General features: G+C 38.9%; 5 protein-coding genes and 1 pseudogene across 9 annotated transcripts; 3 read left to right on the top strand and 3 right to left on the bottom strand.

Moving 5' to 3' along the window:
* Nucleotides 1–547: 547 nt before the first annotated feature.
* Nucleotides 548–7,240, bottom strand: LOC112187195 (cell cycle checkpoint protein RAD17). 5 transcript variants are annotated; one of them, XM_040514701.1, is made up of 15 exons: nt 6,773–7,240; nt 6,610–6,670; nt 6,294–6,379; nt 6,171–6,218; nt 5,792–5,848; nt 5,195–5,297; nt 4,938–5,078; nt 4,768–4,832; nt 4,276–4,657; nt 4,027–4,152; nt 3,636–3,834; nt 3,479–3,539; nt 2,189–2,955; nt 1,383–1,736; nt 548–1,296 (listed from the first exon to the last, which is right to left on the bottom strand). In XM_040514701.1, exons 1-13 carry the CDS (start codon nt 6,977–6,979, stop codon nt 2,761–2,763), a joined length of 1,731 nt encoding a protein of 576 aa, XP_040370635.1. In that variant the 5' UTR covers nt 6,980–7,240; the 3' UTR covers nt 548–1,296; nt 1,383–1,736; nt 2,189–2,760. The 5 variants fall into 5 exon arrangements, with proteins under 5 accessions (XP_040370635.1, XP_024181652.1, XP_024181650.1 ...); XM_024325884.2 differs by having other exon boundaries at nt 1,383–1,753; nt 2,158–2,955; nt 4,768–5,078; nt 6,773–7,239; XM_024325882.2 differs by having other exon boundaries at nt 2,158–2,955; nt 4,768–5,078; nt 6,773–7,239.
* On the bottom strand, nt 748–1,736 carry LOC112183692 (L10-interacting MYB domain-containing protein). The gene is made up of 2 exons (XM_024322045.1): nt 1,383–1,736; nt 748–1,296 (listed from the first exon to the last, which is right to left on the bottom strand). The coding sequence occupies exons 1-2, from the start codon at nt 1,734–1,736 to the stop codon at nt 748–750; spliced, it is 903 nt and encodes a 300-aa protein (XP_024177813.1).
* A 2,020-nt stretch (nt 7,241–9,260) lies between the features above and the next one.
* On the bottom strand, nt 9,261–10,420 carry LOC112183689 (F-box/kelch-repeat protein At3g23880). The gene is made up of 2 exons (XM_024322044.1): nt 10,058–10,420; nt 9,261–9,755 (listed from the first exon to the last, which is right to left on the bottom strand). The coding sequence occupies exons 1-2, from the start codon at nt 10,418–10,420 to the stop codon at nt 9,261–9,263; spliced, it is 858 nt and encodes a 285-aa protein (XP_024177812.1).
* Nucleotides 10,421–14,641: 4,221 nt separating this feature from the next.
* LOC112187196 (dnaJ homolog subfamily C member 2) lies at nt 14,642–16,316 on the top strand. The gene has a single exon (XM_024325885.2). It carries the CDS (start codon nt 14,646–14,648, stop codon nt 16,314–16,316), a length of 1,671 nt encoding a protein of 556 aa, XP_024181653.1. The 5' UTR covers nt 14,642–14,645.
* A 950-nt stretch (nt 16,317–17,266) lies between these two features.
* On the top strand, nt 17,267–20,089 carry LOC112187197 (3-dehydroquinate synthase, chloroplastic). The gene is made up of 8 exons (XM_024325886.2): nt 17,267–17,707; nt 18,019–18,169; nt 18,261–18,428; nt 18,516–18,742; nt 19,025–19,148; nt 19,285–19,347; nt 19,428–19,571; nt 19,683–20,089. Exons 1-8 carry the CDS (start codon nt 17,379–17,381, stop codon nt 19,812–19,814), a joined length of 1,338 nt encoding a protein of 445 aa, XP_024181654.1. The 5' UTR covers nt 17,267–17,378; the 3' UTR covers nt 19,815–20,089.
* A 1,887-nt stretch (nt 20,090–21,976) lies between these two features.
* Nucleotides 21,977–25,751, top strand: LOC112183688 (annotated as a pseudogene).
* Nucleotides 25,752–26,356: the final 605 nt, after the last annotated feature.

Raw genomic sequence — 26,356 nt, 5'->3', positions numbered from 1 at the left:
TACAAGGCGCTTCTTCACCTTCCGCCGTCGTGCCTGGCGGCGGAGGCCGTGTCCAAAATGGAGAATGGTCTGCTGAGGGTGCTTGTGCCCAAGACTAAGCCCAATGGAGCAGGCCCAACTCAGGAGGCCCAATGGGGTCCACCTGGGCACTACAAACCTGGTGACGCGATCCTCATGGTCGGGTACCTCTGCCAAGATGAGTGATTTCTCACCGTAGTGTGACTGAATTGAATCATCAAATGTCGTAGATTTAGGGTTTAAGATCGAGTCTTTAGATTTGGGTTTTTGTTAAGCTCTGACTGAATGAAGCCTAGCCTAGCCTAGCCTAGCTAGTTTCTTGTGTTGTGATTTTGTATTCAGGGTTTTAGGTCCATCTGTGTTTTGGGTTGTAACTCTTTAGAGGAAATGAATGAGAAATAGTTGGTTTCTAAATTTCTTGATCGTGTTTTCGAAATTTTCTGGCCAGCATTTTTATGGACATAGCTTGGTTTTAATGGGTAACTTTGCAGGTGAAATTTATAACCATTGGAGTAATCAAAGTAGTCAATCAATGTGGTATGGGTTTGAGTCCAAATTTAACTGGTTGGGAGCACTGTTTGATTTCCAGAATTATGTATGAGCAATTTGACCAGATGAGGTAAAAGTAAAACCAGGATACTTCTGATATATATGAGTAATAATACTCACATGACATAGGTTTAGATGAAAAACACTACATCGAGTATGATGACTTTATCGATCAATAATCTAGGGAACAGGACCAGCTGCTCTGCACTTGCCCTGCAACCAAATCAAGCGCTTGTCGTGTTTGAGAGACAAGAACATCTCCCTTGCAGTGGGCTTGTTGAACAGATCAAGAGCAGCAAAATAGAGTTGCTCATCAACGCCTTTCATCTCATCCAGTGCTTTAATACAATTAGCTATGGTATATCTGGCATCACGTTGCTGTATAGCAGCCGTTCTCAGCTTTGATGCAGCTGCCATCTCTAAAATAGCTCCTGCAATGGCATCATCAATGCCTTTGCGCCCTCTTTTGCGGATGCCAGTAGTGCTGGGAGTAATAGGTTGAACTGTTTCTTTATCATCTACACCATCATCTGCTTCCTCAGATTCCGATGAGGACGGTACTTCTTGCGGGATGGACAATGGCTCCAATTGATGAAAATTTGGAGTCCCTTCCTCGTGTTCAGCTGGATGATCATGATTCCCATTGGTTGCTGGTTCTGAAAATATTATGCATAGCTCTTTGTAAATTGGGCAGCCACTGCTTCTTAAAGTCTCTGCATCAGGATGTTCCTGCTTAAAGATGATTTCACCACATCAGGTAGGTGTAGAATTATGTCATACAAGAAAACAATGGAACAGATAGACTAGGAACAGACCTTCGTGTATTCAGCCCATACTTCATCACTAGCTGTGATGGTCCCTGTGGCTTCATCCCAACTGAAATCACTACGATCAAGAAGTGACTTGATTATAATATACATCCTCTTCATAACTGCACATCGGTTCTTCAGTTGTTCCTTGTCCCATTTCAGACCCGTTCTCTTATAGAATTCATCGCAGATATACTTCCATGCTTTCTTGCCAAAGTAATTGTTTTTTCTATTCCCTTGGTGTACCTGATCAACCATTAAGCTTGCAAGAATCTTAGTAAGATGTGTAGTCCACCTAGCCCTTGATTGATGCTCCTGAAGCTGTGGCTGCACCCTCGACCGAGTAACATGGCTTGCCATCTAATTTCAAAATGAGACTGTAAAAACGTAGGGGAGTAAAAAAGTATAACATGTTGCATCCAGCTCAATGCTAAACTACTGGAAAGCTATCAAGCATCAACCTTTTCTTCTTACAAACCAACTTCCATTGAAGAAGTGGTTTTGAAGAGTTTTTTCACAGCAAAACAAAACTAAATTTTATGCAAGATGAAGCTTAATGCTCCATTGACCATTCTGGGTCAAATAATACAAACTCAAATCATATAAAACCACCAATTTGACAGGACAATGGGTTCTATTCACTAATAAATTTCCATAGTGCAATTTCCACCATAACACAATATACCTACAAATTAGGTGCAACCACAATTGTAAACAGCATAAACAGTTCTAAAAGAGAAAGCTGAAAGTGCTAAAACAAGTTGAACAAAGATTAACTCACCCAGTAGATGCAGAGAGAAGTATATGTATACCTTTGAAAAAAAGCCCAACTCTCCGTTGAGGATTGAACTGCTGTTGTAGCCAATGAGTTTAGAAACCCAAATGCCCAATGATGAAGACGATGAGGCCGAGAAACTAGACGGAGGAATCGCCGATTTTCTCCTCCGAGTTTAAGAACTACGTTTTTCTGGTGAAGAATATCGTGCTTCCAAACACGGCTCTCTCTTCTAGTGTTTTCTTTCGGATGTTCGGGACAAAAGAGTCATTTCCTTCTTTTTTTTAATCTTTTTTTTTTTTCCTCTTCTGTAAAAGTTTGATATTTTTTCTTCGGAAAAGCCCATTATTATTATTTTTCAATTAGTTTCATTTTCTCATCACAAATGAAAAGACTCAAAAGAATGATTTCATACAGCAACTCCTAAATGGAGCTCATCTCCGGCTTTAATAAAACTTCAACCGGTGACTGTACAAAGAACTGAGACTGCCAGATCTATATTCTAGCATTGCTCGCAAAATCGGTAATTTCTCTTTCGTTGCAGCAAGTACTTTACAAAGCCAAGCGAATCTTAGCTGAGATTGCTTCCTAAGCTCTAACTACTATTCCTTACCATTCTTCTATATCGTCATCAATTTCACTTTCTTGGTCACCCAAACTCATCCTTTCAACATTGTCTTCAAGACCTCCCTGTGCCCTAAATCCAAGCCATTTATACACGGGCGAGTACTCAGTAGCTATAACAGTCAAATCAGATGAACAAGTACCACTATAAGCACCGAATCTCCGATTTACCATCTCCTTCTGCAGAGACAAATGAAAAATAAAGTGTCACAAATAAGTAAGATGGTCAGTAAATTGAAGACCAGTTTGCACCTTGAACATCTTCTAAAATATTCAAGGATGCATAAGAGGGACCGATTACTAGGCAGATTAACTCAAATATATACTACACTAGGCAGATTAACTCAGCCGTATATGTCAGCAATGCAAGACTTTCAAACAATATCAATTCAAAACAAGCTAAACCCCATCTCTGACAAGAGCAGTTTTGTGGCCAGAGTACAAATCGTGTGCCAAAGCATGCCAGAAGCATTTCAGTTCGAATTAGAATCATTCATCCAGAGCGTTGGACTACTGACCAAAAGAAGAAACAATTCTACTGATTTTCTAGTAATAAGTAGTACCACCTATAGTATCGCTTATTTCATGTCTAGAACTTGCACTGCAGGAATGACTTCGTTTATTTCAGTATAACAAATGCATTTATGTGTATTCTTAGAAAACAGAATGGCATGTATAAAGAGGTAAACTCTTAAAAAATAACCTTGTTGTAAAATGATGACTTCTCAACCTGCCAGAGATTGGGCCGCCGAACAGCATGCCACCTGCATACTTGTAAGAAATTAAGAATAAGATATCCATCTGAAAGTGCACGACTTCTTGCTCCTACAGTAGGATTACGTGAAGCATATAGAGAATACCTGGACGGCAATGGATGAAAATTTCCAAATAGCACACCACGAACAGCAACTGAAGCACCGGCTGACTGTAGAACATTCTCGGCCTCATACTGTCTACTTAGCATTCCGCAGAAAGTAGTAAGAAGCAAATCAGCATCACTTAAATATGAAGCAACCGACCAGGCATCATCCATTGCCTCCTCACTCACGAAATCTAGAACTGCAAGACAATTGTGTGCAAGAGTTAGAAAGCAGCAACAATCTTATGAAAAAGAACACGACAAAATCAAGCTGCCACCCTTTTTCCCTCACATGTACTTGTGTTCCTGTCCATGCACATTGTATCCATGTATGAAGAAGAAAAAGTAGTTGTCATAACATCAAGTTACAACATCTAGGTAAAGAAAATCACCATTTTCATGTAGAAAATCAGCAATAGGCCTGGCTTGTCCGTGTGCTTGACAGAGAATCTTTTCCGGAGCATCCATTTTCAGTGGTAGTCTAGACAAACCTTCTCGCACATGAAATGCAGCTCCATCTACAAAACAAAAGCATAAGCTCATATGCAATATCTCAAGCGTAATTGAACCTCCCCCTTGCATACACTAGGAAATTAATAAAATCAACGATTCAGAGCTACATATGACTTGAATCAACATACCCAATTCCATGCTATCTTCAGTCTCTCTTTTGTTATGCAGAAACTTCCCAAGGGCATGGAATAGAGAAAGTGTATCATCTCTTCCAAATTGTAAGGAACCACTATTGTCCAAAGCATTTACCATATCTGATTTCCCTTTAGCAGACCATGGTGCTTGTTTCCCTTTAGCATACCTGGGAGGAGTAATCGATGAAGGAAGCGAATGCATCGGAGTTGGTTTCAGAAAGAAGAACTGTAAAGATGTAATTGCATTTCTTATGTCACCTCCACTTGCTTTTGCAATTAGATCAACCTGTTCAGCAGTCACATTACACTGCTCTTCTTTACATATTCTAGACAGTACTTTTTTGATGGAATTAGATGTTATAGGATTGAAGGAGACCTGAAATTTCCAAACATAGTTTGGAAAAAAAAAATTAAATAAATAAAAGACATTCAGTGGTAGCCTCAAAAACACTTCATTGAAAGAAAATAATTGTCCGAGAAAGTAACCTTACAAGCCCCGGCACTTTGAAGAGACAACTGAAGTTCATCCAAGTATCCAGCAGTGTGATCTTCTGAATCAGCTTTACCATGGTCGGTGATCAAAATAGCAGTTGGTGTACGAGTTGATTGCACAAGAAGGCGCAAACATTTTTGAAGTCTTTGAAAAGCAACTTTACCATTTGTCACTGGAAGGTCGTCAATTAAGAGTATGATTGATGATTTTGAACCCTCACTAAGGGATGATGGAATCAAACCGTACTTCCGTACTCTCTCCACAAAATTTTCAAATTCCTCCAACTTTGACATGTATTGTACTCCTAGAAGCCGATTGTATATGCCAGAAACAGCAAAATTTCCATTAGAATGCTTCAAATTTAAATCATCTATTAAGTACTTATATCCCAAGTAACTCCATGAACAGAATCTACTATACCTGTACTAGAGTTATATAAATGTTCTTGCCAAACTATTGGAGTTGGCGTGTTCCATTCACACAATGTAGCAGCAAGCTGAGATGCAATCACATGAATAGTTGCCTACAAGATGAAAAGAACCAAAATCTCTTATTAACATGGAAAAGCAAGCGAGTTTGGTTCTACTAGACAGTTCTTTCAAGAAGCAAATTTCAAAACTCATTACATTACATATTTACATTATAGACATGCATGTTTTTGAAAAGCAAAACAGCAACCAGAACAAAGTTAAATTATGGCTGTGGCAAACAATTGAGACCCACAAACCATGAGATAAGACTTACCACAGTCAGATTCATCATAGTATTGTACTTGGATAATTTAAGATAACTTAAATGAAGCAGTAAGTTAAAAATTTGAGAAGATAATGAGAGAGGTTATAGAGCCCGTTAATCAATTTAATGTGGACATTTTGCTTCAAAATTTCTGTTTAATTGACAGGAAGGATGAGACGAGCACTATTTTGCGTACTCTCAAGAACGGAAATCATAAACTAATCAAGCAACTGAACTCAAGGTATCAAGAACAGATGAATGAATGAAAACTAGACCACATACAGATTTTCCAACTCCAGCTTGCCCAGTGATGACAAGAGCGTGATTACTAGATTTACCCTGTTAATTTGAAGAAGAAAAAAAACAATATATGAGATCAAAAACAATGAATTGCAAAGACAACAAAAACTGAAAAACAATTTATTTTCAATTAGACTTGAACCTAAACTTCAGCAAAAAATGTTAAAAATGAACAAAGGGCAGGATGAGAAAAAGGCATAAAATAACTAAACTTAATTGTTTTTATCAGTAATTGAACAAGTAACTAAAGAAGTCTATCAATTCCTTTGTGTTTTCAGTTCAAGTCAAACTGGAGTTGGTGATAATCTTTGAAGGAAAATGAACATCTATATTGAATGGAAAAACTTTGATAGCCAACAACCTTTGAATCTGTCAATCGTTCTTCAAACCAGCCCTTAACTTCTTGGACCTGTAAAAAAATGAAATTATAATCACTATGGCGGCAACACAGTCATATTTGCAAAACCAACCCAATCAGTTCAACCTTTTTCTTGTGAACAGCAAGCTCCTCAAGCGAATGGGGTTTGTATTTCTCAACCCATAACTCCTTCACATTGCTCCTTCCAGAACCTGATTCACATTTCCACTCCCATTCAGCTCTATGCGAATTAAATGGAACTTCAAACAAAACGTTTATCATTGTATAACACCAGTTCACGGTTTCACATCAAGACTCGAATTTGAAAAGAGGACCATGACAATTATGCAACAATAAGCAAATCAACACTGCTCAGAATCATAAAAATTACAGAAAGCAAATGAAACCGAGCACAAAAACTAAAATATCAGCAATGGCATACCAGCAGCTACCTTGGAACCACCACTGAACACTTCATCAAAATCTCCAAAGGACAATCTGACCTGCGTCACATTAAAATCCCACATCAGATTCTCACAGCTAATTTCACACTGAACCGAACAGTAAAATTCAAAAGCAACACCAAGAAATTCACAAATTATTACCTCATCCCAATTAGTGGACACTGAGCCCAAGCTAGAGCGAGAGCCCGAAACCCGAGCCTTCTTCGCTCGCCCGGGGTTCTTCGCCGGAGCCGAAGAGATCAATCTCGACGCCGACGACGACCTTGTACGGCCACGATTGGAGCTCAGTGAACGATCGATCTCTTCGTCGTCCGATGACAAGACTACCAGAGCGCTCCTCTTCCCCATGGCAGATGGAAAACCTAATTTCCTAGGGTTTTGTACGGACAATCCCCATAGCTTGAAGCTTCATTGTTCGAGAAGGTTGAAGGAGGAAGTTTTCGAAGCGGTTTTGGGATCGAAACGGTGCGTTTTGGAGGTGAAGTGTGACACTGGAGAGGGGGGGAAATATGGCTGGAAATGGAGAGAGGTTTGGTTTTGAGGGTTCGAAAATTCGCGGGGTTTTGTGGAAATTTGTACTGTGAATACTGGGACTGGGGAGGAATGAATACCCAGACAAAAAATGAAATTCAAAATTAAAAGAAAATATGAGGCGTACAGGAGAAGCCAAGGCCCAAATGGGTGTGACCAAAACAAAAAAAGGGCCCAAATGGGGTGGGTATAGTAGGGCGCAGTTGAGACTTGAGAGAGTGTGATGACCAATTAAGTCATTGTTGAAGAAAAAAACAGTGGAATATTATTCACTGTTGGCATTGATAATTTGTGGTGGCTGGAAAAACGGTGCTATTGGAGGAAATTGTGCTAGTGAGCGAAAAGTTTTACGGATACTATTTTCGTGTTACATGAACAGAGAGTGCGAAATCCGTAAGTAAGTTGGGAAGATGGATTCTTCATTTCAATCGATCTCATCTCGCATAAAGTAATTGTGCTCCATTTGATCTCCCAGAACAGAAAGCTGAAGGGGAATGTCCACCAAAAATTCCTCAAAAGGTATACGTAGATAGGTGGATACATTTGATCGATGGAGACAATAAAAAAGAAAAAGAAAATTGAAAATTCCCATTCCAACACTACTTTAACAATTTTTTTTTTTTATCAAGAAGAAACTTCATTAATAATGAACTAGATACAATGAGTTTTGGCATTATCTCAAACACAGAAATGGCCACTAGACTTCACACTCGAACTCCAAAATGACAGACTCACGGAGCCAACAAGGCCCCGACTCAACTACAAACTTAATTTGCACTACAATTGAAAGGCAAAGACAAGATGCGCAGGCGCAATGAATCCTTGATACACAACTTTGTCAACACTAACTCGCCACCTAGAGTCCTCCTGACCTGCCTTTGATCGACCAAGTCTACACTAGTCGTGACTTCGAACCTGACCAAAAGAAATGCTGGACCTTCAGACCTGAGACTAAATTAAACCCAAGACCATGGCCACCTTAATGTCAACACCGTCAATCCACAAATGCTTCAAATCGCCATCACCTCCGACTAGAGATCAGATAGGAACAATCCCACTAGAAGGCCAAGGATGATTGTCTATGCCAGTATGCCACTGCCAGACCATTTTGCCACCATTGCTGACCTAACTTCGGAACATGAACGACCTCTAGACCGCCAAATAGAAGATTGTCTATGCCAAAATTGCAGTGCACCCGACCCAACATCTAAACTTAAAACAAAACCTTGATAGTAACTTATTGCTGAAAAACAAGAGAAAAGAAACAAAATTAGGATTTTAACCTGCAAATAACATAAAATAACACATTTTGGGATCTGAGCCCAAGCACAGACCCAGGCCTAAACTCCATCTAGCCCCAGCAACAAGCCCCTACCCAAACACCGCAAGCCGAGGCCCAAGCAGGAGAAGCTCCACCAGCAGGCCGAGCTTGGCCCAAACCCCCCACTGCCAACTGACCACCGACTACCTTGCCCTGCCAGATCCGCCACCCATGACGACCATACCAGTTTATGTCACCACGACCACAGCAAATCCAATCCAGAACGTGCCCAAACCTGCTCAGATCTGATCCCTCCCCAGATTGGATCCAGAGACCCAACCCGGATCGTGCCACCGACCACCCCAGATTGGACACCACTGAAGGAGGATGAAACTGCCGCCGATCCGAACCACGCCATGCCCACAACGCCACCCAGCAACCTCCACACTTTCGCAACCAAAACCACTTCGCCGACCAAGCCAGCGAGGATCAAGCCAAAACCCAACTGCCGCCTGGATCTCCCTCCACCCCAAACTCCCCGAGCCGAAAGAGAAACGTCGGCCGAATGCGCAACTCACTCTAATCCCAAACGGGATCGACAAAAGCCAGTCCGATGACTGCGAAAAGGCTCGCCGCCGGACAGGGTAGGAGGCTCTCACTTGTCGCTCGCTCTCTCTAGGGTTCTCTCATAAAAAAAAAATAATAAAAAAAAAATCTACTTTAACAGTTTAGAAAATTAACAACGAAAATCAATAAGCAAACCTAGCTAAAATTGTACAGGAACCTCGCATAAGAATCACAGGGTTATTATGCTGAAAGAGAAGAAAAGAAAAAACCTCAAGCTGCATGATCTTGAGTAGTAAGTGAGGCAAGGCTCTCCACGTAGATACCTACACTACCAACTTTGCCAACATCGCGGATTGATAAAATCCAAAACTTCTCATCATCAAAATTGTACATGACTAACGATTCATCAAACACCATCAAATCATACGATCCTCTCCAAAAACCAGAATGTGATAATTGGTGATATGGAATGGAGACTCGCATTTTAGTCCAAGACTCTCTCACTCCATATTCCTTCATGATCCAAAACTCATTAGTTGTTGCTTTCTCGATCAATGTTATACATAGCCAATCTCTAAAGACCCCTAGTTCAATTGGTTGAGTACCAATGAGCGGTAGTGGAATTTCTCTAACTTCCTCTTCTGCTAAAAGGAAAGATAGGATCAGCAACGAGTCATCTGCGACTGTCCCCAATAACCAATGAACACCTCCATTCAGCACGATCCCATCATAACTTATAGGCTTGTAGGGAAAGAGGCACTTAATCTGTCGCCAAGAATCAGTTTCCAATGTATTCACACTAAATACAATCCCATAAGTAGCAAAAAAAACTTACCGTTAACCACCTTGTATTCATTAGTGGAGTAATCAAATCCCAGCCCATATAACTCCCAAGATTAGGGCTTCCATGGTCGTTTCCGCTTTGGTGTCTCTGGTAGTTTCTTTGATTCCTTGGCTACAGGGTTAATCAAATGGTACCCAGAATACGACTGGGACAATAACAAGCTATTTCAAGATTGGGTAAAGGGAAACCAATGACATCGTCCGCCTGGAAAATGATTGTAAACAAAGTCGAGCTCGGTGGCTACTGCTACTGGACCACCAACATCAACATTATCCTTATTCTCCTTACAATTCTTTAGAACTGCGAGGTTCTGGTTGAAAAATTGGTAAAGGTCCAAAGAGTAAAGGTAATGATGGTCCCGGTCAGTAAATACGAGTCTTCGTCTTTGGAAGAACACATCCTTATTCTCAATGGCTTTGGAGTGCTTTGCAATGAATTTGGGATTGGAGATTAGAGACCGCCATGGGTTTGATACACACTTGAAGCGGCACAATGACTTCACTGGTAGCCTTGAAAGGATCTCATGCATGATCTCCGGTGGAAGATCGTTTTGTTTTCCCGTCAACTGGCAATTATGGTCCTCCATCTTTTATGCTCCAAACCCTAAAACAGCTTTTGGATTTTTTTTTCTTCTTTTTCTCTCTGAGAAACCCCAAGAAAAGTGAAAGGTTCAGGAACGTAATTATATATATAAGCTGTCCAATTTCGTTGTCTAGGCGGAAACGGATATATTTCAAACCCTGAGAAACACTTGAAAAATTAAGAGAAAATTAGAAAAAAACCCAAAAAATGAAGCTCCTTTTAAGGGAAACCCAATCATATGTTTTCTTTTAATCTACACCCATTCACATAATTAAACCTAACGTATAGGTTTTAAGTCTATAATTAAGTTTTTTTCTCTTTTTTTAGTTTGACTATTTTACCCTTCTCGTCGAAGAAAGGAAAAATTCCTCAAATATTGGTGTTTTTTTTAAATTTAAATATGGCATCAGTTTTAAACACAAATTAGAATTTAATACCATCAATTTATTTTTCCTGATTTAAAAACGATTACTTGCCTTAATTATTGCATATCTCTTCCTTTTTTATTTGACCTATATATTTGCCATTTTTTAGTAGATATGTTTGTGTAGATAATCCTATTATTAAATATGTCAACGTGATCAATTGCCTTAATTATTGTATGTAACTGATGCCATATTTTAGGAGATATGTTTGTGTAGATATTCCTTATTTAAAAAGATTAATTGTCTTAATTATTGTATATCTCTTTCTTTCAGATTTGATCTTTATATTTGTTATTTTTAAGTAGATGTGGTTGTGTAGATATTGCTATTAGATTTCGTAGATTTCTCAATCTGATTAAACATCCTTTTGTGGAGGTATTCCTATCATGTAGTGGTTAAACATCCTCTCATCAAGGTATGTCATTTTGCTTCTTTTTTTTTTTTCCCTTTTTTTGAATGAAATTTGATTCCCCATTCCAATAGGCGTAGGTATAGAATCAATATTCTATGTTCATTAATTTTCCATAATAGGGTCCATGTTATTGTAGATGATGGAGGGTGCAATCAGATCAAGCTTCACTTCAGAAATTTCAGCCCTTAACTCGTTGATCATAACACGTCCAAACTTGAGAAGGTCGCACCTAAATTCCAGGTGGGTGTACTCTTTAGCCATCAAAATTAACTTGTAGTATCTATTGAGAAACAAGAAGATGAAACAAAAACCTGCAATCAAGAACTTGTATAGTCTATCATACCTACTCAATATCAAAAACCTAGAACCATCACAAAACAAATACCTCTTCGTCAGGAGCACACACACCTTTTGAATAGATAGCAATCACAATACTCATCAACCGTACCAATCGGATATGCTGTTGAACACAGGGAACCCACCAACCTCTGATTGTGCAATCCATTTATATCACAAGCTTGTAGAGATATTGACACCAGCTTTGAATGTGAAGTTACGTAACCTCCAACCCAGAGGAGAATTATCAATTGCTGAAATCAAGGGTTGAGTAATTCTGGGCGACGTCTATGGGCAGCCGTTTCATGATCGACTTCCATCAGCAACATTACTGGATTTTATTATCAATCCTATTTAATAGGTGAATGGGAATTTGAAAGTGGCAGATTCAGTAATTCTTAACAACATTGGATTTTATTATTTAGTCTATTTAATAGGTTTTTTTATTTTTCATAAATCTAATTAATTGGTTTGGGTGTATATTAAAACACTCTTATGGATGGGTTTATTCTAAAAGAGGTGTGTCAATTTGGGTGTAGAATCAAATTCCCCAAAAATTAAAGGTTCAGGAACTTAATTTATATATATATATATATATATATATATATAATCAAGATCGTCGGAAAAATGAGTTATATTTTCTTTTCCATCCTAAAGAATGAATTTTTTTTTTTTTGATAAGGTAAAAAATTACAAACAAGCACCTCTAATACAACCAATTCCTAAATTATCTAACAAGAAAGGCGGACTAGCATTAAGAAGAAGGGCATGAACTAAACTCAGTCTGAGAAGGAGACCTGTGATCAACACTTGCAATGACATCAGCCATAAAGCAAGTTTGCTTCCCTTTTTACATGCTTGAAAGAATGTGATTGAAAAACTAGAAATTAAGATTCAAGTAGGCCCCCAATTTCATGGGCCCCAAAATTTAAGCTTGTTCTCATATATATTAAAGAAAAAAATTGATTATGTTCAGTGTTGAGCCCAGTAGCTTTACTTTATAGACTAATGTTTAGTAGTAGGTCTCAGTTGTTTTTGATTGGCCTTGTCCCATTCATTGTCCCAAGTTGTGGGCTTTGGTTTTTTCTTTGTTCTTTTTTTTTTTTTTGTCAAAAGGTTTTCCTAATCTGGTTTTAATGAATGATTTTAGAGTGTTTCTATTGGGACCCTCCAAATCTGCTCAGTTGACCTCACTCTATTATGAATTATTAAATGACATATAAAACCTCTTATAAAATGACTATTAAGGACAATAATTATACCCAAAAAAGTATTATATTTAATTTCTCTAGACTTTCCAATTCAATAATATTATATTGCATTCTTTATTATTTTCCTTATCTATTTTCATTTTTCAATTTCACTACATACTCATTAAAGCATTTATATATATTTAATAAGAATTAAAACTATAATCAAGATCATGTGACATAAAAATTTCTATCATCATATATGCTGAACGCATATTGGTGAGGGATAACAAAAGAAATCATTTTATGACCTAAATCCCAGTCTATTTATTATATTTACAAAAGAAAAAAAAGAGCTAGTAGTAAAAAAATCCTAAAAAGCTATTAAATAATTAATCATGAGGTACAGAAAATAGAGAAAATAATTAAACATTAAGAAAAATTACTCTTCATTTTTTTTTGCACATCTACAAGAGAAAAAAAAAGTAAAAAAAAAAAAATCTTTTTTATTAGAAATTAATTTTTAAAGCCCAATACCTTGTGTTTGAGTTTCTTTTTTATTAGATAAGAGATTTATGTAATCTGGCTAAGGAATGAATATGTAATTAATAGTTTGTTTGCAAATTATATGAGTGAGGTTATTTCAGGAACTTGAGTGAGGTTTAGTGAGTAAATTTAGTATTTGAAAATTTGATAGGATGTGTAAAAAGCAAGGAGGTCAAGTGAGTAAATTTAGAGGTTCCAATAGAAAAACTCATGATTTTATTGTTCAAAAGAAGAAGAAAAAAATTGAATTAAGCGACTTAGAGGGTATTTTGTTTTTCCTTAAAAGCAACTGTCGTGTTCTCTATTACAGATTATGATGAAACTCTTTCAACTATTATTCAAACCTCTCTTAATTAATATCAAGTATTTTATTCTCCATAGAAAAGTAATTTAGGATTTAGGTAATTTGATTATCATTCTCATCACACCAACTGCAATTAGTTGGTAACAATTTACAAATTTACGTAAATTTCATAGCTATATTAATAGTATTTTCTTATACTACATTGTGAGTCCTACATATATTGTTATATTACGGTTTTTGAAGGGAACAGGAAAAAACTTACGAACGTACATGAAGGTCAGGAGCCCTATTTATTTTGTTCGCCTCGAGCCCCGAAAATCTCAGGGCCGGCCCTGCTACTAGAAAATATTTTTATCTTAGTCTTGATTGTAAGTAGGTAGTATGTTTAAAGAGTGACTCTTTTAGTTTGTTCGAATGAAAGTTAATTTTGAACCTTAATATGACAAGTCAAAAAATAAGAACTAGCAGTGAAAGTACAAGTAGTTTGTATATGACATTTGGAGTGTGTGAACAATAACATTCACTATAATTTTTCAGTACATTGCCCAACCTTAAAATTCACCCTTGACAATGAAACTTATGTAGTGATCAGCACATTCAAAAATTAGCTAAATAACTATCCTATGTTCATTTATACTACTTTTTTCTTCTTTTTATTCATAAACCCTATTCCACTGGGATTGTGTATTTTATTTCTACTTGTAGCCGCATTCGGTCTTGAATAGCTAGCATGCCCCCATTTCCAATTATTCATACTATCTAAATTAATCTAGGAAAGGTTAAGTTTACCCTAAACTATATATATGTACAGTCTTTAGCTAACTTGTGTTAGACGATGTTATATAACATGTAACTTGTTGGACAAGTTTGTGATGTCTTTCAATATACGTAATCTTTAATTTAATTTCCCATTCCTATTCGGATTATGAATTTCTAGTTCTGTTCACCATATTCTTATAAATACTCCAATCAACACAGACTAGGAATTATCTCAATCGTCTCTCACAAAACTCAACATGGGCTCTAACGGCAGCAAACGGCAAGCTGCAGATCATTACACCTTGCTGGGTTTAAGCGATCTAAGAGAAGCTGCCACTCCAGAACAGATTAGAAAGGCCTATCTCAAGAGCGCCTTGAAATATCATCCTGACAAGCTCACCTTCCTTATTCTCGCCGAGCAAAGCGAAGCGGCCAGAAAAGCCAAGAAGGAGGAGATCGACACCCACTTCAAGAAAATCGTAGCAGCATATGAGGTATTGAGCGATCCGGTCCAGAGAGGAAACTACGACTCGGGACGGATCTATAGTTCCTCCAGCTCCGGTGGGCATACTAGTACTGATAGCAGTACTAGTACTCCTACTGAAGATCATCATCATCAGCATCAGCGTCATGATGTGGATGATGAAATCCCTAGTGACTGTGCTCCGGGGGATTTCTTCAAGGTGTTTGGTCCTGCTTTCGAAAGAAACGCGCGGTGGTCGGCTAAGAAACCGGTGCCGGGTTTAGGGAACGAGAGAACTCCTATGGAGGAAGTGGACAAGTTCTATGAGTTTTGGTACAGCTTCAAAAGCAGCAGAGACTTCACAGGTACGTATCAGTATAAACGTGACAGAGAGTGGGCTATGAGGCAGGAGTATATACGAATTCGGAGACTCGCTGACAATGCCTATGGGAAAGACCCGAGGATATTGAGGAGGAAGGAAGAGGAGAAGGCCGAGAAGGAAAGGAAAAAGATGGAAAAGAAAATGAGGAAGGAAGCAGAGGCTAGGGCGGCTGAGGAGGAGAGGCGGCGGAGGGAGGAGGAGGAGAAGCGAGCTGCGGAAGTGGCTTTGGAGCAGAAGAAGGTTAAGGAGGGGGAGAGAAAACTCTTGAAGAAGGAAAGGAGTCGTTTTCGAACACTCTCAGTAGGGTTGCACGGTCTTGAGAAGGATGATGTGGAAAGGCTTTGCACGTGGTTTGATTTTGAAAAGCTTAGGAATGTATGTGAAAGAATTGAAGACGGAAAAGATGAGGGGCTAATGGACCGGTTGGCAAAAATTGTTAGCGAGATCAAGAGAGAAGAAGATGAGAATAAGAAAAGTAGTACTCAACAACAAACACAGAACGAGAATGAGAGTAATGGTAATGTCAATGGTAGTGTTAAGGAGGAGAGACCTTGGGGGAAAGAAGAGATTGAGCTATTGAGGAAAGGGATGATGAAATTTCCGAAAGGAACACCGCGAAGGTGGGAAGTGGTTTCGGAGTACATTGGTACCGGAAGATCCGTGGAGGAAGTTCTCAAGGCAATGAAGACGGTGCTTCTCAAGAAACCTGATGATAGCAAAGCGTTTGACTCTTTTCTTGAGAAGAGGAAGCCTTCGAAATCTATTGACTCGCCGCTCACAACAAGAATAGAAGTAGAAGGGGTATCTATGTCATCGACTAGTACTAGTACGAGTCGTCCTCCTCCCAATGATCAAAAGTCTGCAAGTGGATCAACGTCGAGTAGTTCGGAGCAGGATGATGTGTGGTCTGTTGAGCAAGAAAGGGCGCTGATTCAGGCAATGAAGACTGTTCCGAAGGAACTATCCGGCGGTGCGAGGTGGGAGCGAATTGCTGCTGCTGTTCCTGAGAAGACGGCAAATCAATGCAAGAAAAAGTTTGCATTGCTCAAGGAAAACTTGAGAAGCAAAAAAAGTTCTGCCTAATCAATTTACTGTTTTTTTTGTCTTATAAACCCTAAATTTACTAAACCCTAAATGTTGTTATTCAATCCATGTATATATATATTGAGATTAACTGGCGTTTTGTTGTAGGAACATCCCTTAATTAAGTCTCTCATTTGATCACTCAACTTTTTTTTAGTTGTAGATCACTCAACTTGTTAATGGTACTAAATTAAGAGATCTATGGGAAATGATGACCGGCTGGGCCATATGCAAAATTGTTGGTTAGGCTTTACATAAGCAACCAACCAAAGCTTGTGTCTGACCTTTCGGTAACTAACATGTTGGAATATTAGAGAACGATCCCCAAAACGTACAGTTATGGCAAACTTTCAAACTAGATCATCAACAGAACTTATGGTAGATAGCTAGGTACATGAACATGAATCTCATGTTATATATATGAACAAATGGACACATTACAAAACAAAAAACAATGTTTTCTGATTGAACGCGGATTCATTTTATCTCCTGAATTTTTATTCTAATACATAACTAATCTGTATGGTGATTTCAATCTAACGATGTACGATTTTATAACATTTTTGATAAATATTTAAAAAATCAACTCATGAACAAATACGTTACTCTTTTAAAATTCACTAGTTGCACTAGATTTGCTTCCTCCACAACAACAAATCTCATATTTGATCAACCAATCTATCAGTATCGATGTTTAAACAACGTACTAACATGGTACATTTGGTGCACTATTTTGACCAAATCGTCTAAATCTAAAAACGATCATCTTTAATTACTAAACTGTCGTTTTAACCGTAAATCAAATATGACATCAGAGCCAAAGAGAAAAACAGTGACAGTTACTAACCAATTTATCACGAGAAAATCATCCCACCGGACCTAATGGTCCGTCTCGTGGCTGCCTCAAATTACCGCCACTCACCTAACCCCACAAAACGCTGCTTCTTCATCTTCTTCCCTCCTCTTTTCCACAACACAATGTCACATCCTCACACCAACACTCACCTCCTCCTCTTCTTCTCTACCCCAACCCCGACCCGACCCTGACCCGTACCCGACTCCATGGCCTCCACCGCCAACCCCTTCTCCATCTCCCTCTCCTCGAAGCCCACCGCCAAACCCTCACTCTTCAACCCCTCGGAGCTCTCTCTTCGGGTCCAGACCCCCGGCGTCGCGGCTCTCCGGTCTTCCTTCGCTTCCAATTGCTCCGTTAAGCTTAGCCTAGCGAAATCGAAGTCGAAGATAATGGCGAATTCGGCGCAGCTGGTGGATCAACCGCCGAGTACAACGGGTCCGGCGGCTCCGGTCGTTGTGGATGTGGATTTGGGCAATCGGAGCTACCCGATTTACATTGGATCCGGACTTCTTGACCAACCCGAGCTTCTCCAAAGGTTTCAATTCTGAAAATTCTATTTAGCTTTTTTACTGTGGTGGATAGTGATTAATTGTTTCTATCAAAATGCTGTTGGAATTGGTTATTTTTACTGCTTTGTGATTATTTGGCTGAGATAAATACATCAGAAGTGAAAAGATTAAGTTTTTTTTTTTACTAGGAGCGATTAGCTTTAGTAACAGGGAATAGATCATGAGAAAAGTACTTGAAATTCTAGGAAGTAAAGATTAAAACTTTACTTGAGTGATTAGCTAGTGTGGTCTTGGGGGTTGTGTTAGTTCTTATGGTTTGGTTTTTAATTCAATGTAGGCATGTTCATGGAAAGAGAGTGCTGGTGGTGACTAACACCACGGTTGCGCCATTGTATTTGGACAAAGTTGTTGATGCTTTGACGAAAGATAACCCCAATGTTACAGTTGAGAGTGTGATTTTGCCGGATGGGGAGAAGTATAAGGACATGGTGAGTATCTGAATGTTTTGATATAAAATTTGGTGTATGTAGTAGTTTATTGGAGGCTGAACTATGAGTAATTATGTTCTTGAAATGGTAGGATACTCTTATGAAAGTGTTTGACAAGGCCATTGAGTCAAGACTGGACCGGCGATGTACATTTGTTGCCCTTGGAGGTGGTGTGGTTGGTGACATGTGTGGCTACGCTGCTGCTTCTTTCCTTCGCGGTGTTAATTTCATTCAGATTCCGACAACTGTTATGGCACAGGTCTATCACTAATAACTTCTTGTCTTTTTGAGAATCATGCACGTTTGTTCAGCATTTTTCACGTGTTGAATGTTATTTGGCTTGCAGGTTGATTCTTCTGTTGGGGGAAAAACTGGGATCAACCACCCTCTAGGGAAGAACTTGATTGGAGCTTTTTACCAGCCCCAGTGTGTGCTTATCGACACGGACACACTAAATACGTTACCAGATAGGGAGCTGGCATCAGGGCTTGCTGAAGTCATTAAGTACGGACTTATTAGAGATGCAGAATTCTTTGAGTGGCAGGAGAGGAATATGGACGCATTAATAGCAAGGTATAATATTCACACGAAGGAACAGTGAAGTTTCCCGATTTATGCATGCATATTCCTCATAGTTCAGGTGACATTTGACTAGGAACATTTTTCTGGGATATAAAAGTGCCCCCATGGCCCTTTTTTATTGAAATGTTCTCAAGTCACAATCTCACCATTAGTAAAACGTGATGTTTATGAGCTGCTCCAGTTGACAGACCTCAAAAATCTCGACCTGTTTTTTTTTATGACCTTATCTAGTCTATTTGATGCTTCATGACTAATTCATATAGTCCATTGCAGGGATCCAAGTGCTCTCGCTTATGCTATAAAGCGCTCATGTGAAAATAAGGCTGAGGTTGTGTCCTTGGATGAGAAAGAAGGTGGACTGAGGGCAACTCTGAATTTGGGCCATACATTTGGCCATGTGAGTTTTGTTTTGTAGTGGCTAATTGTTTCTTTATAATCCAAGTTTTGCCAGTGTTTGCCACCTGTGTTTATGTGATGGTCTATAATCTGCAAGAGGAATTAATTCTTTGTCATTGTTTACCATGTTGTTTCAGGCAATAGAAACAGGGCTTGGCTATGGGAAGTGGTTCCATGGAGAAGCTGTTGCAGCTGGCATGGTAATAATCCTCTACTTTTGCACCTTTTGTTCCTAAAAAAATCTTTTTTTTCAATGATGAACGTTATCTCATATGTTTAGGTCATGGCTGTTGATATGTCCTACCGCCTTGGTTGGATTGATGATTCACTAGTGAAGCGAGTTCACAATATTGTAAAACAGGCCAAGCTACCTATTGGCCCTCCTGAGTCTGTGACTGTGGAGACGTTCAAGGCTGTGATGGCGGTAAGTAAATGGTGCTGTAAGAGATATTCTAGCTTTAAATATATATGTATGTATATGTATAATGTTCTTTTTTTCCATGCTCTTGATTTTAATTTAATCCTCCTATGACAGGTTGATAAGAAGGTAGCTGATGGATTGCTAAGGCTGATCCTTCTGAAAGGTCCTTTGGGAAATTGTGTTTTCACAGGGGACTATGATAGAAAGGCCCTGGACGAAACACTCCATGCATTTTGCAAGTCCTGATTTGCATGTGGTTGATCTTGTGCCAGTACCATTTATGTGCAAGTTTTGAACCTTTGTTTTGTATCTTTGTTCTCATCCGTTCATCCCTGTACTCTCTCCCCTAGTTTAGATGCCCTTCACTGGTCTTCCTACAGTTTATAGCCTCTACCTGTAATTTTAGAAATTGTTGAATGTGAATAATAAATCCAAGTATCTGGAAATATGATCTTAAGTTGTTTAAACTTTGATATTGTGAATGAAAATGGTTCGGCAGATGTTTCCGCCTTGGTCCTAAATTTGTACCACACACTGCAAACTACTACAAAGAATCATCTATAGTTCAGACTTTCTGGACTGTGCTGTACAAAATTTTATCTGGTCTATTTGTTCCCCATATTGCGTGTATAAAATTCTGCGCTCGTTTCTTTAGAACAACTTGAATTTTCAAGTACATGGACAAATGGTTGCGTCGGTCTTTTTTATTCCCCACTCCGCATCACCATGCACTAATTATTTGGTCGGAAATTGACGTCTTTCAAAACCGACTATCATGGCCGAACCTCATGACTAGAGTTCTCTTAAAACCTAAGTGTAGGTATAAGTTTTGGTCAACTTGGTGTGTTGGCATTCCATACAAAACAGGAAAATATTTTTGCAGCTTAATGGGTATAATATTCTTTATTTAAAGATATTTTTTCTGTTTGCCAAATTGTGTAATTGATTTCCCAAGTATTTTAGGGTTTGGTGTCTTTAATTGGTTATCTTTTAACACAAAAGATAGTTTCCTTGTTGAAATGCAATTAGGGTAAAAAATCTGTTTTGTTGGTGCATTGCACGGGCTCCCTTTGGATATATAAAAAGAAGAGACGTTGATAGAGAGGCTGGACGTGGAATGCAAGAAGATTTGGAGACATATTGTATGCTTGCTAATTGCGCCTTCACAATAATCAAAACACTTGTCTATGCTTAAGTGTTCTTGATCATTGTTTCATATGTATAACTTCTCATGAGATCAGTTGAGGAGCTGTGAAGAACGGAGAGCGATATTTGGTGATCGTTCAAGTGAAGAAGGAGTTCAAGACGGAAGACAAACTTGGTATTAGTATTCATCTAATCATTGTAGCCGAGCTAGTGCTATTCAAGTTCTTTACGAACATATCCTTCATCATAAGTTAATTCTTATTTTGGGTTCTCAAGAGTAAGAGCCCCGCAGTGTTTTTAATCTCAGAAGTTGAGATTTTCACTGCGTAACCAAACATCTGGTGTTCTGTTGATTATTTTTTGTTTCTGCCTAGTAGGGATTGATACGTGCCTTGCAATCCCAATTTTCCAGAAAATCACATTCTGTCCTTGTATTTTCACTAAGTCCACCATCTTACCTCTCATAGCAGTTGAGTTGGACCATTATTCTTGGGTCGAGAATTCCATTTGATTCTTTGGGTTTGTAGAGCAACTCTTAAGTCTCTAACGTCTTGCTACCTTTCCTTTTTTATTTCTTCATGATGATGAGATCTGCTTAGTGTAGCAAAGAGAGGTAACTTGAACCAATGTTCAGAAGACCAGTTGAGATCTCTAGCTATTTTTTTTTTTTTTAAATTATGAACTCCAACAATAAAAGTCTAAAGAGCTATAAATAGGGTCAGATCCAAAAATGGGTGGAGAGGGCTGAAAATAGCCCTGAAGGTGGCTCTTTGGCTCTTGTAGGACCCACAAAAAACGAACATCAATTAAGCTTAATTAAACATGGCTGCTACAGTGGCTCTCTTAAAAATTAATTTTAGTCTAAACTAAAATATTCTTATAATAAAATAAAATCATAAAATTGAAAAACATAATGTAAAATTATAAAAAAAAACTTGAAGACGTTGTTTGTTTCGTGGGATTGGATGGGAGTGGACTGCCTTATCTAGTCCAATAGACATCATCCCGTGTCTGGCAACAACTGGGACTCAATTAAATGAGACTCCAGAGTCACGCTCTCACCTTTTTCCACATCGATGCCAAAAACCATCGGACTGTGGAAGCCAAAATCTCGCTCTTCGACTCTTCACTTCAGCTTCGTGGTTTTCTCACTCTGCTACTGTTAGCTCGGGTCTCCTTCCATCTCTTATGCAGGTTCAATTTTTCACTCTCCCCTTCAATCCCCTCTAAGTTTTCTGCTAGCCAAAACACAAAATTCAGAGATGACGGGTACCCATTAAGCCCAAAGTGATGAGTAAAGGAGGATTTACAGAAATTCATTTGTCATGAATCGTTGAGTTTTGGGAGGCCTGGAAAGACCCAATTGATATTTGGTTGTTGGCCGCAAGAATTGAGAGTTTGAGACAGAACCAATTCAATTCAAGGTATGGGAGAGGGTTTTGCAATTTGTGTTTGATTTGCTTGCTTTTGCTTCATTTATGAGATTCAGAATTGTTTTATGAATTATGAGGATTGTGCGTTTGATTCATGGCTTGCTTCTGTTGTTGAGACAGACCCACTTCTGTTGTGAATTGTGCATATGATGCATTAGTTTGCTTCTGTTGTTGTTCTTTCTTGCTGCTCCTTAGTCTTAGACAACGCCAAACATGATTCATGGCTTACTATAACATAGCCCAAATTAAGGTTGGGTGTGGTAGTTCGGTGAAACAAACACCCCTGAAAGGGCTAAAATTTAGCGCTGCCTTACACTTGCCTTTGCTGGAGATGGTTCACTTATTTATGAATAAAGAATAAACCCTAAACCCAATATATCTCTCTCCTACTGGAGATGGCCTAACAACAGAGGCACCATTGTATTTGGAAAAACCTGTCGATGCTTTAACAAGAGACAACCCAAATGTTTCCGTTGAGAGCTTGATTCTACCAGACGGAGAGAAGTATAAGAACATGGTGGGTATCCTAAATTTGATTTTTTAAATTCATATATATATATATATATATATAGACACACACACACAGATGCTTGCTCTGCTAAAGAGGTCTGTTCCTTTGCTAAGGAACGGATTTCCATATTTTGACCACTTTTCTATCACATATTCACATCTTAAACGTTCATTTTTTAGGTCATAATGTATAGATCATCTCTGCAAATTTTCAGCCAAATTGATAATCGTTAAAGCATCCAAAACTTCAATTTACAATTATGAACACGAACAGTTCAGGTTGGACAAATTCGGTTTGTTCATTGATTTAATCGAGTTCGATACCCTAATGATTATCAATGTGGCTGAAAATTTGCAGAATTGATCTATACATTAGGACCTAAAAACCGAACGGTTATGATGTGAATATGTGATCGAAAAGTGGTCAAAATATGAAAATTTGTTCCTTAGCAGAGCAAGCCTCTCTCTCTCTCTCTCTCTCTCTCTCTCTCTCTCTCTCTCTCTCTCTCTCTCTCTCTCTCTCTCTCTCTCTCTCTCTCTCTCTCTCTCTCTCTCTCTCTCTCTCTCTCTCTATACACACACACACACACGCACACGGAGCCGTTCAGAAGCGGACGTCTGCAAAATAGAAAAGTGCGAACGTCCATCCTCACAGCTACATCAGGCCCTGACCGAGGCGCTGCTCTTGCCGGAAGGAGATCCTGGGCATCCTTGACGGCGTCACCATGAAGATGAAGGCCAAGGTGATCGAGATCGAAGGTCTGGGCGGCTAGCCCTCACACACCATCAAGGTCGACTATAAACTCGTAGCCGACTAGTCTACGGGCAAGAAGAAGCTCAAAATCGAAGCCTGATCTCCGTGCGGCAGGAGTAGCACCTCCATAAGCGCCTAATCGAGGCGAGAGAATGGACGACGGCGCAAATATGCACTTTTTCTGTTTTGCGGACTCCTGATCCTGATTGGGCATGTGTGTGTCTATATATATATATATATATATATAGGATTTTTCTCATGTGTGGACATCCGTACCGGATTTCCTGTTTTCACCCATTTTTCGATCACATATTTTGATTTTAACCGTTCATTTTTTAGTTCCTAATGTATATATTATCTCTACAAAATTTCAGCCAATTTGGTGATCGGTAAGGCATCCAAAACTTCAATTTACACGAACGAACCGAATCTGTCTAACCGGAACCGTTCGTGTACATTGTTGTAATTTCCAGTTTTGGATGCCTTAACGATCGCCAAATTGGCTGAAATTTTGCAGACATGATCTATACATTAGGACCTAAAAACTGAACGTTAAGATATGAAAATGTGATCGGAAAGTGGGGAAAAACGGGAAATCCGTACAGTTCGCACTGTAGGGGGACTATATATATATATTCGTGCTTGCATTACATGGCTAGCCAGTAATTAACCATGTACGTTCTTGAACTGGTAGGACACTCTTATGAAAGTGTTTGACAAGGCTATTGAGTCGAGACTTGACCGGCGATGTACATTTGTTAGACTTTGCCGCTGCTTCTTTCCTTCGCGTTGTTAATTTCATTCAGATTCCGACGACTGTTATGTCACAGGTCGGTCTCTGCGTGCATGCATGCATGGCTGATTATTTCTTGTCCTTAATTACATTATGAATCATGTACGTACTTGGATCGATCTGTTCATGATCATGTATATATATATTTCTCATACACCAATGGTCGATTGTTGGCTTGCAGGTTGATTCTTCTGCTGGGGACAAAACTGGGTTTAACCACTCTCTTGGGAAGAACTTGATTGGTACTATTTACCAACCCAAGTCTCTGCTTATTGACACAGACACAATAAACACATTGCCAGATAGGGAATTAGCATCAGGACTTGCAGAGGTAATTGAACTGGGGCTTGTTAGAGATGCAGAATTCTTTGAGTGGCAGGAGAGGAATATGGATGTATTAATATCAAGGTACTTACGTATAAAAAAAAATTTGACTAATTAAGGAACAGTGAAGTTAATTTTCATATTCGATTCCTCCTCCATGGTTTGAAGCTAGCATTTCTGGGACAACTAGTGTGCTCAAGGCTTTAACAACATGTGTAACATATGCGGCACATTTAGTTATTTCTTTCAATTTTACGTCTAGCTAGTCTATTGATGCATGATGCTGCTTAGTTCGTGTCTAATTCGTCTGATCTGATCCATATTGCAGGGATCCAAATGCTCTGGCTTATGCTATAAAGCGCTCATGTGAAATGAAGGCTGAGACTGTGTCCTTGGATGAGCTGGAAGGTGGACTGAGGGCCATCCTTAATTTTGGTCATACGTTTGGCCATGTGAGTTTGGTGCAAGTACTGCTAGTTCTTCCTCGATCTGTAATGAAAGTTTTGCGACTGTTTGCCTAAACCCTAAATATCTTTTGCCATTGTTTACCATGACTTTTCAGGCAATAGAAAATGGGAAGTGGTTCCATGGAGAAGCTGTTGCAGCTGGCATGGTAATGACATATATGATCCTCTCCCTAGCTACGGGATTCGCATGCACTAGCTAGTTCATCCATACAAAATCTTAATTTCTTCAGTATTCAAATTAAGTCCATCGATTGTGTCCTATTTTGTTTATGTTATGGCTGTTAATATATATGTCCTACCGCCTTGGTTGGATTGATGATGCACTTGTCAAGCGAGTTGACAACATAGTGGAACAGGCCAACTTACCTATTGGCCCTCCTGAATCCATGACTCTTGAGACGTTCAGGTCTTTGATGGCGGTAAGAAATTCTTTATGCGCTCGATCTTGTTGAGAATTTAATTCCTACGTGGAATAATGAGAACCTTGCAAATGTGTCTCTTAGGATTTGAGACACCCCAACTACTGTCAAGTGATTTTGAATTTTTGATTGTGAAGCACAAATTACTTTATCATTGTTTTGATGTATGTCGTCTTCCTTATGGCAACTTGATAAGAAGGTAGCTGAATAAGCTGATGGGTTGCTAAGACTCGTCCTTCTGAAGGGTCCTTTGGGCAACTGTGTTTTCACTGGTGACTAGGATAGAAAGACCCTTAACCCCACGCATTTCGCAAGTCTTAGATTCTCGTGTCGTTGATCTTGTACCAGTCCAGTACTATTTACGTGCAAGTTTTAACCATTTGTTTTGCACTTTTGTTGTCATCCAATCATCCCTGTAGCCCTGTACTAGTCCTGATATCATGTGGTCCACGTTTGCAAGTCTTAGGTTATGTTTGGTATGGCTGGGCTTTTCTTAAAAGTTGGCTTTTGCTTATTTCTGAGAATAAGTGGCTGAAAAGCAAAGTAGCTGAGTGTTTGGTAAACTGGCTTTTTATAAGAGCTGTCAGTGGCAAAAACAGTGGCAAAGTGTTTGGTAAACTCAAACTGGCTTGTGCTTTTTGTTTGTAGAATGACCAAATTAGACATGAGAGATTATTTTGCCTTGATTGTTTGGTAATACAATGTAGTCAAACATATTATGTCCTTATAAATTTTTCTTAACTTTCAGTTTTATTGATAATACAATGTAGTCAAGTGTATTATGGGTGTGTTACCTAATGCACATTAATAAACAATTGAAAATCAAATTGAATGCAAACCATGATCAATATTTGTACCAAAAGTATTGTGATACATCAATTCATCAAACATTGAATTTAAGGAACATTGTTAACGCATTCATACATTTCAAGTTTTCTAGCT

Source organism: Rosa chinensis, chromosome 2 (genome assembly GCF_002994745.2).
Source record: "Rosa chinensis cultivar Old Blush chromosome 2, RchiOBHm-V2, whole genome shotgun sequence".
NCBI classification, from domain to species: domain Eukaryota; kingdom Viridiplantae; phylum Streptophyta; class Magnoliopsida; order Rosales; family Rosaceae; genus Rosa; species Rosa chinensis.
The sequence above is the reverse complement of the archived record's forward strand: the minus strand, read 5'-3'. Positions and strand labels throughout refer to the sequence as shown.

Bases quoted from the DNA above. Each gene is read 5' to 3' on its own strand.
- LOC112187196 (XM_024325885.2), top strand. From the start codon at position 14,646: ATGGGCTCTAACGGCAGCAAACGGCAAGCTGCAGATCATTACACCTTG.
- LOC112187197 (XM_024325886.2), top strand. From the start codon at position 17,379: ATGGCCTCCACCGCCAACCCCTTCTCCATCTCCCTCTCCTCGAAGCCC. The intron at 17,708-18,018 runs GTTTCAATTCTG...AATTCAATGTAG, and splicing joins CAACCCGAGCTTCTCCAAAG to GCATGTTCATGGAAAGAGAG. The intron at 18,170-18,260 runs GTGAGTATCTGA...TTGAAATGGTAG, and splicing joins GGGAGAAGTATAAGGACATG to GATACTCTTATGAAAGTGTT.
- LOC112183689 (XM_024322044.1), bottom strand. From the start codon at position 10,420: ATGGAGGACCATAATTGCCAGTTGACGGGAAAACAAAACGATCTTCCA. The intron at 9,756-10,057 runs GTTTACAATCAT...TCTTGGCGACAG, and splicing joins TAGCCACCGAGCTCGACTTT to ATTAAGTGCCTCTTTCCCTA.
- LOC112183692 (XM_024322045.1), bottom strand. From the start codon at position 1,736: ATGGCAAGCCATGTTACTCGGTCGAGGGTGCAGCCACAGCTTCAGGAG. The intron at 1,297-1,382 runs GTCTGTTCCTAG...ATCTTTAAGCAG, and splicing joins TATGGGCTGAATACACGAAG to GAACATCCTGATGCAGAGAC.
- LOC112187195 (XM_024325884.2), bottom strand. From the start codon at position 6,979: ATGGGGAAGAGGAGCGCTCTGGTAGTCTTGTCATCGGACGACGAAGAG. The intron at 4,153-4,275 runs GTATGTTGATTC...TTTGTTTTGTAG, and splicing joins TGAAGATAGCATGGAATTGG to ATGGAGCTGCATTTCATGTG. The intron at 2,956-3,478 runs GTTATTTTTTAA...TTGTCTCTGCAG, and splicing joins AGTCATCATTTTACAACAAG to AAGGAGATGGTAAATCGGAG.